Raw genomic sequence first — 11382 nt, forward strand, 5'->3', positions numbered from 1 at the left:
CAGCTGACAGTCGCCCTCTGCGAGTGCTGACGCGTCCTCTGTCTCAGTGCCGCCGCTCTCTCGCCGCTCGATCCGCTCTGCCCGCTCTTCTCGCCCCACTTGCCCCACTTCGCCGACCATGGGCTCCCTTCTCGACCGCCTGAGCTTCGAGCTCATCGAGGAGATCGTTCGCTTCGCTGTCGCTGGCTTGAATTTCGATCGTCCTGCGCTGCAGCGGCTCCAGCGCGTGTGTCGCTCATTTGTCGGCCCCTGCCGGTACGACAGCGACTTCCGCTTCTCGTCTTCGCTTCGGTGCTGACCGCTCCTGTGTGATGCAGCAAGTTGCTCATGCGCGACATCGTGCTGCGCTGTGCACGCTCGACGACGCGCTTCGTCGAGGCGCTCCGCGCGAATCGCTCGACCGGGACGCTCGTCTGGTCGCTTGAGATCCGTCCAGAGGCACTCGGAGGCCCAGACGGTCTGACGATGAGCGGCCATCACGAGCTACTTCGCATGCTTCCGAATCTGCGGCAACTTGCGACGCCCATCGTCCCTTTCGCGCCGTACTACACAGCGTCGGGTCGGTGGAAGGCAGCGAAGGGTGTCCTGCCGCCAACCCTTCAATGGCTTCGCCTGCGCTATCCAGTCAAAGACAAGTATGAGGGCCTTCCTGTCTCTCCGATCCTTCAAACGCCGTCCAACTCCGCCATGCATGCCCACGAGTCGGAGCGCGACTTGAATAACAGTTCGGACATCGTTGATGGCGACGCGGACAGCTATTCCGATGACTTGCAAGACGTTCCGGCTGGCCCAATTCACCAAGTGGACCTCACCGACTTCTTCCTGCGTCCCGGGCCGAACCTCAGGGCTTTGTTGCTCGACTCAACTCCGCTCGTCGCGAGCCCCTTCCAGCTCTTCGGCATCTCCCTCATCACGATCATACTCCGAAACACCCCCCTTGAAGGGGTCAATCTCGACACCCTCGACACGTTGTGCCCGAATCTCAAGGCTTTCGAGCTTTGGGGCGTCCGGCTCGCGAACGACGCCCTCTTTCGATTGCTCGACAAGGTCGGACCTCGTCTCGCTTACTTTGGCTACAAGGACGTCCTCACCACCGTCGAGGACAGCAATGCCCATATACAACGCGTTCTCGAGTGCGTCACGAGCTCTATCAGGTCCGCCAGTGCTGACAAGTCGTCTGTGCAGGCTCCTTCCGCATGTCGAGTGGCTGGAACTCGGTGGTCCTGCCGCCGAGGGCATCGTTCCTTTCCTGCCCTCGCGGCTGGCCCATCTAGCCATACAAGAGAAGTCCGAAGGAGAAGTCGGGGATCTTTCGCCGCTCGTGGACGCCGTGGACGTCGGCGGCAACCTCGCCAACCTCGTGTCGCTCTCGTTGTTTGGCGTGGATGAGGATCGCCCGGAACCGCCGCAGCATTCCGCTCTGTCCAGCACAAATCCCGCGCTGAAAGGCGAGCGCGGCTTGCGCCTCTTACGCACTCCTGGATTCAATATCGACCTTCGTGCTCTGAATGAGCTCGTGGCGACCACCCGAGTTCTCGAGCAGTTCTGCTCGTTCGACAAGGAGTGGATGAACGGCACCTTCTGCGACATGTCGCAACAGCCCGAGCTCCGCGTCGTCGAAATCGGCTGGTTCGACGAAATCTCGTACGACGAAAGCCTGCGCCATCACGTCACTGGAACCCCCTTCCTGTCGGGCAACCCGCACCTGCACACCATCCGCGTGCTATTCGAAAGCGGGCTCCCCGTCGGGCAGTATGCGCCGCTCATCCGTCGACTCCCGTCCCTTCGTCTCCTCGAATTGAGGGGATCGTACCTCGACGCAGCACGGACAGACGCTGGGTGGCGTCGGACCGAATATCTCGACGACATCTTCAACACGTGCAGCGAGTGTGGCGTAGAACTGGTCATCAACGAGCGACCGGTCGCGACCCTCGGCGAGGTGATCCGGGCAATGATGAGCAGCAGCGAAAACAGGTGGCTCTCGGATTGAGCGCCACCTTCTGCATACCCTGGACTCCTGTTGTATTCCTTGTAGAGCCTGTACAATTACTCCCTCCCGTATTCCATAGACCTTGCAAGCGGCATCGTTCGCCGACAGTTCCGGCGTACCGGACGAGCACACCTCACATCGACCGGCGAACTCACACACGCCCGAGATGAAGAAGAAATACAGGAGTTGATGTATGGGGATGCCTGCGCTACGGATGCGATAGAAACGACTCTGCTCCTCCTCCTCAACCACCTTCGCCACTCTCTCTACCTGCCACCGACCCGACACGAGCCGAGCGCGCTCAGAAGTCGGTCGGGATGCCGTCGTACTCGCCGCAGCCGAGCGCGAGGTTGAGGTTCTGCAGGCACTGCGTCGCCGCGCCCTTGAGAAGGTTGTCGATGACGCCCTGTTGACGTGCGCAGGTGGTAGCGAGGGTCAGCTACCGCCAGAGCTGGGGACTAGAAGAGAGAGAGAGAGAGAGAGAGAGAGAGAGAGAGAGAGAGAGAGAGAGAGAGAGAGAGAGAGAGAGAGAGAGAGAGAGAAGCGCGACGCACGACGAGGACGACGCGCTTGCCGCTCGAGTGGACCTGGATCCCGCCGATGCGCACGCCGTGCTTGCCCTGGATCTGGTACACCTCGGGCACGTCGCTCTGCACGACGACGAGCTTCTCGTCGGCGTAGCGCTCCTCAAAGAGCTGCTTGATGTCGCTCGCGCGCATCTCCTTGGCGAGCGGGACCGACACGGTCGAGACGATGCCCTGGAACCACGGCGCGACGTGCGGGACGAACGCGAGCTTGAACGGGTCGCTCGGGTCCTGCGCGAGCGGCGCGTCGGCCGGCAGGAGCTTGGCGAGCTGGTACCCGGCCTCGCGCTCGTGGATGTGGTCCGTCAGCGAGTAGGGCTTGATGGCGCCCTTGAGCGCCTCGGCGGGGATCTTGGGCTCCTTGCCCGACTTGGTGCCCGCGCCCGAGTAGCCCGAGACGGCAAAGACGGAGGGCGGCGCAGACATGTAGGGGAGGAGAGGGGCGAGGAGGAGCTGGGAGTTGGTTGCGAAGCAGCCGGGGTTCGAGATGCGCTTGGCCGAACGAAGCGCTTCGCGGTTGTAGAGCTCTGCGGAACGGGGCAAATCGGAGGTCAGTACACGCGCAATGCGGAAGGTGCGGGCGCAAGCTGCTCGGACGGGCCAACGGCGGAGCAGAGTGAGGTGGTGACGCCGCAGCTTTGCGAGTCGTGCCGCAGGTGCAGTGCAGAAGGGTCAAATGCTGCTTTACAGCTTTGAACGGTTCGGGGCACTACACCTGCTGGGCACGAAACGAGAGAAACACGACGACGACGACGACGACTTCTTGGAGGTTGACTTTAGGATTCGGACGCGTAGAATGTGGACAAGGGGGTGTGTTAAACGGAAAAAGAGAAGACGAGAAACAGGGCCAGCTGGAAGCGAAAAAGCAAGGGGACGAGGCCGATTCAAGCGCGAGCGGCGAGCGCCGGCGACTCACCGGGGAGGCCGTAGGTCCACGACTCGTCGAAGCGCTTGTCGGCGCCGAGGTCGATGACGACGCTCTTCTGCTCGTCGCTCTTGCCGCGCGCGCCCTTGTCGATCGCCTCGACAAAGGGCGCCATGACGCCGTTGGGGAGCGCCATGACCCACGCGTCGACGGCGCCCTGCTGCTCCATGCGCTCCATCTCGGCCGGCGCCAAGTTCTGGTACGCGACCTGGGCCTTGGTGTAGTCGGCGACGGGCTGCCCCGCGAGCTCGCGCGACGAGCAGTGCGACAGCTCGAGCGACGGGTGCCCGTCGAGCAGCGCGACGAGGTTCTGCCCCGTGTAGCCGCGCGCACCGATCAGCGCGACGCGCTTGGCCGCCGCGGCGTACGCGGGCGAGGTCGAGAACGCGCGCGAGTGCACCGCCGCGCGCGACGAGGCAAACGGCGACCCGGCGGCGCGCGGGCGCGCCGAGGTCGAGTACGAGCGGAGCGCGCTCGCGAGCGTGCCCGACGACGTGACAGTGCCGCGGGACGAGCTCGTGTACGAGATGGGGAGGAAGGCGCGCTCAACGCGGCCGGTCGCGTCGAGGTCCTTGACGACGCGCTCGACCTCGCCGGCGTCCTGCACGCCGTAGTAGAAGAGCGAGCGGCCGTTGCGCGTGAACGAGCCGTCGGCGCGCTCAAAGTGCCACGCCTTGTTCTCGTCGTCGGCCTTTGCGGTCCAGAAGAGGCGCTTGAAGTCCTTGCGGATCGCGTTGAAAATGTTGTCCGTCACGCCGTTCTGGATCGCCGTCTGGTTGGCGAGGAACTTGGTCATGACGGGCGTCTGGCCCTCGGGGTGCGACACGATGGCGAGGACGTCGCACGGCTCGTCGCCGTAGATGGTGAACGGCGCCTGGCTCTTCTCGAGCTCGGAGAGGACCTGGGCGACCGACTTGCGGCCCGAGGTGACGTCCTCGTCGCGCTCGGCGAGGACGCGGCGGAGGCGGTCCTGGCCGGCGGCCTCGATCGTAGAGTGCTTGACGAGCTTGTACCCGCGGCGGAGGAGGGTGCCGGCGCCCGAGTCGGTAAAGAGCTCCTTCTGGAGGTTGTCGGGCGAGATGATGGCGACCGACGAGGCGCGCGGGAGGTGGTCGAGGAGCTCCTTGATCTCGCGGAGCTTGAGCTTGGTGCCGTACTTGACCCACTCCTGCTTCATGAGCTCGTCGTACTCCTCGTCGAGGTTGATGAGCGAGATCTTTTCCTTGGACACGCCGTGGTACAGGCCGCCCTTCTCGCTGAGGTAGACAATCTTGAGGGGCTCGAGGACCTTTGCGAGCTCGGCGGTGGCGACGTCGGCGTTGACGTTGAGGATCTGGCCCTCGGGGGTCTCGGCGAGCGAGGTGAGGATGGGGAGGGCGCCGGCGCGGATCGAGGCCTCGATGGGCTCCTTGTCGACGCTGGTGATGCGGCCGACAAAGCCGTAGCGGGGCTGGTCGAGGTAGTCGGCGGTGAAGACGCCGGTGGTGATGGGGCGGGCGCGGGTGCCGAGGGCCTCGAGGGCCGAGACGAGCTTGAGGTTCTCGGAGAGGAAGACGCGGCGGGCGTGCGAGAGGGTGCGGGCGTCGGTGATGCGGATGCCGTCGATGTAGTCGGGGACGATGCCGTCGGCCTCGAGGCGGGCGTTGAGCTTGTCGCCCATGCCGTGGACGACGATCGGGTAGAGGCCGACGCGGTGGAGGAAGTTGAGCGAGAGGGTGAGCGACTCGAGGTCGTTGGTGAGGATGGCGCCGCCGACCTTGATGACGGCAAAGTGGGTCGCGCTCGAGAAGATCTGGAGGTAGCGCGACACCTCGCGGCGGGACGCGAGCGAGTACAGGAGGCGGATGATGGTCTCCTGCACGGCGGGAACGCATGGCGCGGGCAGCAGGGGGCGCGGGGCGAGCGAGAGAGCGCAATCAGCTGCGCGAGTCAAGCGGACGAGAGCGAGGGGCACGCACGCGGTCGGCGTCGGTGCTGTGGGCGACGGCGTTTCCGAGCCAGCGCTTTGCCATGATGTCGCCGAGCTCATCGCTGGCGCGCTGCTGCTGCTGCTCGACGCGGCGGTGCGAGGCGAGGAGGAGCGACGAGGGCGACACGGCCGACGACGAGAGCGGGGCGCGGGCAGCGGCGGCGGCGGGGCCAGCTGCCCGAGCGAGCGAGTGCGCTGCAGAGCGTGTCCGTGCAGCGAGCATCGTCGAGGAAGAGCACAGAGACGAGCGACAAGGCGGGGACGCGACGAGCGGGACGAGCGAAGCGCGGCCCTGCAGCGAGCGGGACCTCGCTCGACTGCATCGGGAGCGGGTGAGTGCCAGTGGAAGCTGCGTGTGACTGCTAGTTGCGCCGTGTAAGCCCGCCAGAACTGCTTCCTGCGTCGAGCGACTGCGGGTCCTTCTGAGACGCACCGTCATCGCAACCTCGGCTCGCTCTTGTCCTCCTTCCACTCAAGCCAGTCTCACGCAAAGCAGCTCGACACCGCACAGAGATCAAGAGACTACCGCCCACCCCACCAGTAGACTAGACAGACAACTCGCCTCGCCCCTCCTCGTCGTCCCCACCTTCACCGAACTCACAGCCACCACCACCGCACACCCAAGATGGCCGGCGACAATGAGCAGCAGTTCAAGATCCAGCCCCACTTCCCTGGCAGCGACGCAGAGTCCACCCCCGGTGCGTGCCCCTCGCCCTCCCTCTGCTCCCCCACTCGCTTCCGCGTGCTCACGAATCTCCGCCCCCTCAGGACTCGGCTCGGCGCCCAACCTCGCCCACCTCCACCAGCAGGACCCGACCGGCGGCCGCGGCGCCAACCCGCACATCGTCGACGAAAAGACGGCGAGCTCGCTCGGCCCGCCCAAGTCGCGCGACGAGCTGCAGCGCATCCAGGCCCAGCTCAACGACGAGGAGCGCCCGCAGATGTCGCGCCCCAACTCGTCCATGGAGGGCAACGCCGGCGAGCTCTGATTCAACCTGAGCGCCGGCCCCCGTCCTGTCGACTCTTGTTGTGCATACCCTTTCCTTCGCCCAACCTTGTTCGATCCGTCCCCCTTGTAGCGCCCTCGTTCCTCTTTTCTGACTGTCACGAAGATCCTCGCACTTGACTACCGGCTGGCTGCGAGAGTGAAGTTGTCAGTCCTTCCCCCTCGGGCTTATCTCGCCGCCCCCCGCCCCCACCTCGCCTCGTCTCACTCCTCTCTCTCCTCTTCTCTTCACTCAACGCCTTAAGCTCGCACTCAAGCTAATCCTGGGCATGCGCCTCCTTGCTGCCCCTCTCGCCCTCGCGGGCACGCTCCTCCTCTCGCTCTCGCTCCCCTCCCCCGCCCTCGCCTGGGGCGCAGCCGGCCACGCAATCGTCGCCACGCTCGCCGAGATCCACCTGCACCCCTCGGTCCTCGCATTCCTCCGCAGCCCCGACTCGCGCCTCGTCCCGCCCTCGGCCGCCGGCCACCTCGCGCCGCTCGCGACCTGGGCAGACCGCATCCGCATGGTCCCCGCCTATCGCGGGTGGAGCGGCGCGCTGCACTACACGAGCTGGGAGGGCGACCATCCGCCAGAGGTGTGCGCGTGGCCGGGTAGGGGCGAGGGCGAGGGCGAGGCGCGAGGAGAGGACGACGACGAAGAAGGAGGACACTGGCACTCGGACTTGGACGTCCTGCACGCCATCTCGAACTACACGACCAGGCTCGCAGACAACCCCGACGAGTGCGTCGGGCTCCGCTCTCTCCTCGTTCTCAAACGCCAACGAACCACCCGGACTGAACCCGCTCTCCTGCTCTTTCCGCCGCGCGCGCAGCTGGGAAGCCTTCCGCTTTGTCCTCCACTTCCTTGGCGACGTGCACCAGCCCATGCACCTCACCTCGCGCGAGCGCGGCGGCAACGGCGACTTTGTCCTGTGGGAGGGCCGCAGGTCCAACCTGCACTCGGTGTGGGACGGGCTGCTCATCGCGCGCGCGCTCCGGGAGCAGCACAACTACACGACGCCGCTGCCTTCGTGAGTCAGAATGTCCTTGTGCTGCTTCAGGCTGGCACGGCTCCCGAGAGTTGGCTAAGCAGCTCTGCGCTCCGCTGAAGGCGCTTCCGCTTTCCCTGTACCGAGGAGTACTGGCACGCTGACACCGCTTCTGCGCTTTCGCGTGCAGTAAGCAGATCGAATCTGCGCTGACGGGCCGGATCTACGACCCCTACATCCGCCTCTTGCTGTGGGAGGGCGTCCGCACCTGGTGGCGTGACCTCCTCCCCTCCTGGCTGTCCTGCGTGCCCTCCTCCTCTTCTTCTCCCGCGCGTCCTCAAGTCAGCTCCCCCCACGCGAACCCCCAGCGCCCCTTCCTTGCCCTTGCCCCTCCTCCCACTACGGCCCGCGACCAGTCGATCTGCCCGCTCGTCTGGGCGTCCGAGACGCACCAGACGACGTGCGCGATGGGCTTCCCCGAAGGGTACAAGATGGACCCGCCGCTGCACGAGGTCGGCGGACGGAGCGAGTTCTATCGCAAGATCCGCGGTGCGTATTTCTCTTCCGTGCTCCATTCTTCGCTTCTGGCCCCCTCGCCTCTGCACCGGTACTGACGTTTCTTTCCGCACGATCCCTTCCCCCGTCTCTCCCCTCCCTCCGCTCATCCCCTCTGCGACCTCGCGTCCCTGGCAGACTCGCTCACGATCGAGCGCCTCCTGACGCAAGCCGGCCTCCGCCTCGCCAGCGTCCTCAACACGGTGCTCGGGCCCGCCGCGCGTGCGCACCAGGCCGCTCAACTGGGACTCGATAGGTCGGAGGAGGAGGAGGGCGTGGTGAATTGGGCGTGGATGAGGGAGGCCGAGAGGGAGGGGTGGTGAGGCGGCCCGAGAGCGAGGGAGGCGACGACAGACACTGTATGCATGATTCACTTGCGCATGTACTACGAGATCTCACTTTGGCATCGTGCGCTGTAACTCGTGCGATGAACTTCGACGGGTGTGCGGAGTTGGCTCGGGCGGTCAGAATGACGATCAGGGTGACGGTGCGCGCGAGAGGATCCTGGAAGCTCTCAACTGCAAGGTCTGATAGTAGACCGCCGCGGACGACGCACTGACAGACGGCGAGGACGCAAAAGCCTTGCGATGTGCACGCGAGGGCGCGTCTCGCAGCGACGGCAGAGTCGAGAAAGCGCTAGTTACACCAACATGCAGGGTACTGACGGCACAGACAAAAGAACAAAGCGACAGACATAGACCCAATGCGACACCCCTCCCTCAAGCAGCTCCTTCCCCTCCCGTCCCCGTTCAAGCGCGCGCAGCCCACCAGCCCTCCTACGCTTGCACCTCCCTCCTGACCTGCCTCACCCGCGCGCTCGTCTCGCCCGCGACGGCGCCCGCGAGGCGGCGCACGCCCGTCGCGAGCGGCTGGAGCGGGCGCTGCTGCTGCGCCGCGGCGGCGCGCTCGAGCGTCGCCATGTCCGACGAAGAGACGACGTTGTCGAGGTGGGCCATGTAAGACGCCGGCGCTGCGGAGTAATGCGTCAAGTCAGTTGGATGGGCCGTGCGAAGCAACGGATGAAGGGAGACGCACCGTGGTTGTAGATGAACGACGGCGCGAGCGCAATGATGGCAGCGAGCACGCTCCATTCGTCGCCTGCCGTCGCTGCCCTGACCCTGCCGCTCTCCTGCGCGAGCTGAGCAAAGTCGTTACCGCCGGCAGCGGCACGGCCGACCTGCCCCTGCATCCGGCCTGCGCCGGCATCGCCCTCGGCACCAGCGACGACCACCTCGGTCGCCTCGTGGAAGGCACCGCCCTGCTCGACCGTATAGTACGGCGCGCGGTAGGGGATGCGCTTGGGGCGGATGCGGATCGCCGGGCCGAGGAAGGCGTAGTTGAGGAACGACGTCGACGAGAGCGAGTTGCGGAGCGACTCCTGGTCGGCAAAGCCAGGCGGGACCGAGGCGATAATGTCGCGGTGGTTGCGGATACGCCAGAGGATGTTCTTGCGGTCGAGCGGCTTGATGAGCGACTCCTCGAACGACGTGGCGAAGTTGCTGTCGCCGACGCGAGGGCCTGCAAAGCGGGCCTCAGCACTCGGCACTCGGCCATTCCACGGGAGGAGGAACACGCAGAAACGTACAGGCGAAGGCGTAGCAGTCGCGGAGGTCGAGGTTCGGGCCGAGGTCCTCCTCGGAGTGGAGGAAGCGAGCGTACATGAGCGAGGCAAGCGCAGCGCCGAGCGAGTGACCCTGGACGGCCTCGAATCGTCAACATGGGCCCGAGAAACGCATTGTCGTTGAGCAGGAGACGCACCGTGACCCAAAGCGGGATCTTCGTATCGGCCTGCGCGCTGCCAGCGCCGGCTTTCATCCTCTGCGCGACGTGGCGAAGAGTGCGCACGATTGAGCCTACCAGACAACATAGTAAGCGAGACTGATTTAAGGGGATTGACGGGGCGACACGGACCATAGCCATCGCCACCGTTGTCGTTCCAGTCGTTGCGCATGAAGACTGCCCAGAGATTCGTCAGGACCATTTTATGAGGTGGTAGAATGGCCAAGTGTAGCGCACGGTGCTCGTAGAAGCCCTCGTGGACCTTGCCGCTGCCAGCGCCGAAGAAGACGCCCGCGCCCGTCTTGGTGAACGTGGCATCGGTAAGGAACTCCTGCGGGCGAGTCGGCGTCGTACCTGATCACGTCAAGGCAAACAAGACGAGACATCAGCAGGGCATCCCACAAGTGCCGTGCTCGCAATGCGAAGACCCGACTGACCCTTGAGGACGAGGACGATGAACGGCGCAGCGCCACTGTCGATGGGCGTGTAGAAGATGGCCGCGCAGGGGCCGCCAATACTGGCGAGCTCGCTTACGACGTCGGCCGAGAGGTCCCAACGGGTCGCCTACGACGGGTGGTGCGAAAGTCAGAGCGGCCTTCCCATCCCATCGACAATGGAGCGACGCGTCAAAAGTCGAGTCACGCACTTGTAGCTGGATAGGCCTCTCGCTCTGCTGGAGGAGCGCCTCGGCCTGAGCCACCTGCGCATTGTACTCGTTCGAGTCCTCTTCGTACTTGTCCTGCGCGTTGAGGACGATCCTCGCGGCATCTTCGACGAGGAAGTCGTCGCGCTCGTAGATGAGCGAGCTCATGAGGAGGAGCGCGCGGGCGAGCGGGAGCGAGAAGAGGCGCGTCGTACGAAGCTGGCTGAAGTCGGGGTTGTCGTCGTCGAGCGAAGCCTCCTGCACAATGGTCGTGTCGGCTGTCAGGCGACAGAATAGAGTCAGTGTCAAGCTGACTGTCACGGATTGAGGCATTATCTAGCGGAAGGGAACGCACTTTCGCCCGAAAGGATGTCGCGAGCGCTCTGAACGGCCGCGTTGCTCGCCGAACCGAAGATGTTGGGGTTCGGCTGCAACAGGAGTAGCACGAGGCATGTCAGCCAAATATGCGCTGAGAACGAGCGAGGTTCGTGCAAGAAACGAGAACATGTGAGGGTGCAGAGGAGGACACGTACCCAATTGGCGGTGCTGAGCCCGTTGGCGTAGTGACGGCTGATCCAGTTGACGATCTGACGACCTCCGAGGATGCCGGCGAGCCAAAAGAAGAGCATGAGGAGCGCGAGTGCAAGAGCGGCGGCGGGGAAGGCGAGGAGCGTGAGGAGCGTCGAGAGCGGGTCGGAGAAGATGGTCGCCGGCGAGAGAAGGAGCGTGCGGGCGTACTCGCGCAGCCCACGGAGCAAGTACGCCCCGAACGCGACGACAAAGCTGCGCTTCGACCAGTAGCTGAACCAGCCGCGCACACCGCGGGGGCGCTTCTTGCAGACGCGGATGACGTCGGCGAGGTGCGCCGCAGCTGGCGTGCTCATCGTGCTCGACTCCGAGTGGATCGTGCGAGTCGAGGCGACGAGAGGAAGACGAAGAAGGAAGAGAAGCGACGTGGGGCCC

General features: G+C 65.0%; 5 protein-coding genes across 5 annotated transcripts; 3 read left to right on the forward strand and 2 right to left on the reverse strand.

Annotated features, from left to right (window-relative positions):
• Window positions 1-118: 118 nt before the first annotated feature.
• On the forward strand, window positions 119-1990 carry JCM10292_005264 (uncharacterized protein; the record flags this gene model as incomplete). Its single annotated transcript, XM_076646163.1, has 3 exons — window positions 119-255; window positions 318-1133; window positions 1186-1990. The coding sequence occupies 3 exons, from the start codon at window positions 119-121 to the stop codon at window positions 1988-1990; spliced, it is 1758 nt and encodes a 585-aa protein (XP_076508442.1).
• A 301-nt stretch (window positions 1991-2291) lies between these two features.
• On the reverse strand, window positions 2292-5691 carry ARG56 (bifunctional acetylglutamate kinase/N-acetyl-gamma-glutamyl-phosphate reductase; the record flags this gene model as incomplete). Its single annotated transcript, XM_076646164.1, has 4 exons — window positions 2292-2396; window positions 2545-3101; window positions 3491-5354; window positions 5458-5691. 4 exons carry the CDS (start codon window positions 5689-5691, stop codon window positions 2292-2294), a joined length of 2760 nt encoding a protein of 919 aa, XP_076508443.1.
• A 402-nt stretch (window positions 5692-6093) lies between these two features.
• Window positions 6094-6457, forward strand: JCM10292_005266 (uncharacterized protein; the record flags this gene model as incomplete). Its single annotated transcript, XM_076646165.1, has 2 exons — window positions 6094-6166; window positions 6237-6457. The coding sequence occupies 2 exons, from the start codon at window positions 6094-6096 to the stop codon at window positions 6455-6457; spliced, it is 294 nt and encodes a 97-aa protein (XP_076508444.1).
• Window positions 6458-6743: 286 nt separating this feature from the next.
• Window positions 6744-8320, forward strand: JCM10292_005267 (S1/P1 nuclease; the record flags this gene model as incomplete). Its single annotated transcript, XM_076646166.1, has 4 exons — window positions 6744-7195; window positions 7287-7484; window positions 7633-7991; window positions 8136-8320. 4 exons carry the CDS (start codon window positions 6744-6746, stop codon window positions 8318-8320), a joined length of 1194 nt encoding a protein of 397 aa, XP_076508445.1.
• A 453-nt stretch (window positions 8321-8773) lies between these two features.
• Window positions 8774-11303, reverse strand: JCM10292_005268 (lipase family protein; the record flags this gene model as incomplete). The annotated part of the gene is made up of 10 exons (XM_076646167.1): window positions 8774-8967; window positions 9033-9515; window positions 9583-9691; window positions 9756-9850; window positions 9909-9953; window positions 10014-10130; window positions 10214-10340; window positions 10423-10697; window positions 10775-10847; window positions 10953-11303. 10 exons carry the CDS (start codon window positions 11301-11303, stop codon window positions 8774-8776), a joined length of 1869 nt encoding a protein of 622 aa, XP_076508446.1.
• Window positions 11304-11382: the final 79 nt, after the last annotated feature.

This window comes from Rhodotorula paludigena (assembly GCF_050403205.1).
Source record: "Rhodotorula paludigena JCM10292 DNA, Rt_paludigena_JCM10292v1_ctg3, whole genome shotgun sequence".
NCBI classification, from domain to species: domain Eukaryota; kingdom Fungi; phylum Basidiomycota; class Microbotryomycetes; order Sporidiobolales; family Sporidiobolaceae; genus Rhodotorula; species Rhodotorula paludigena.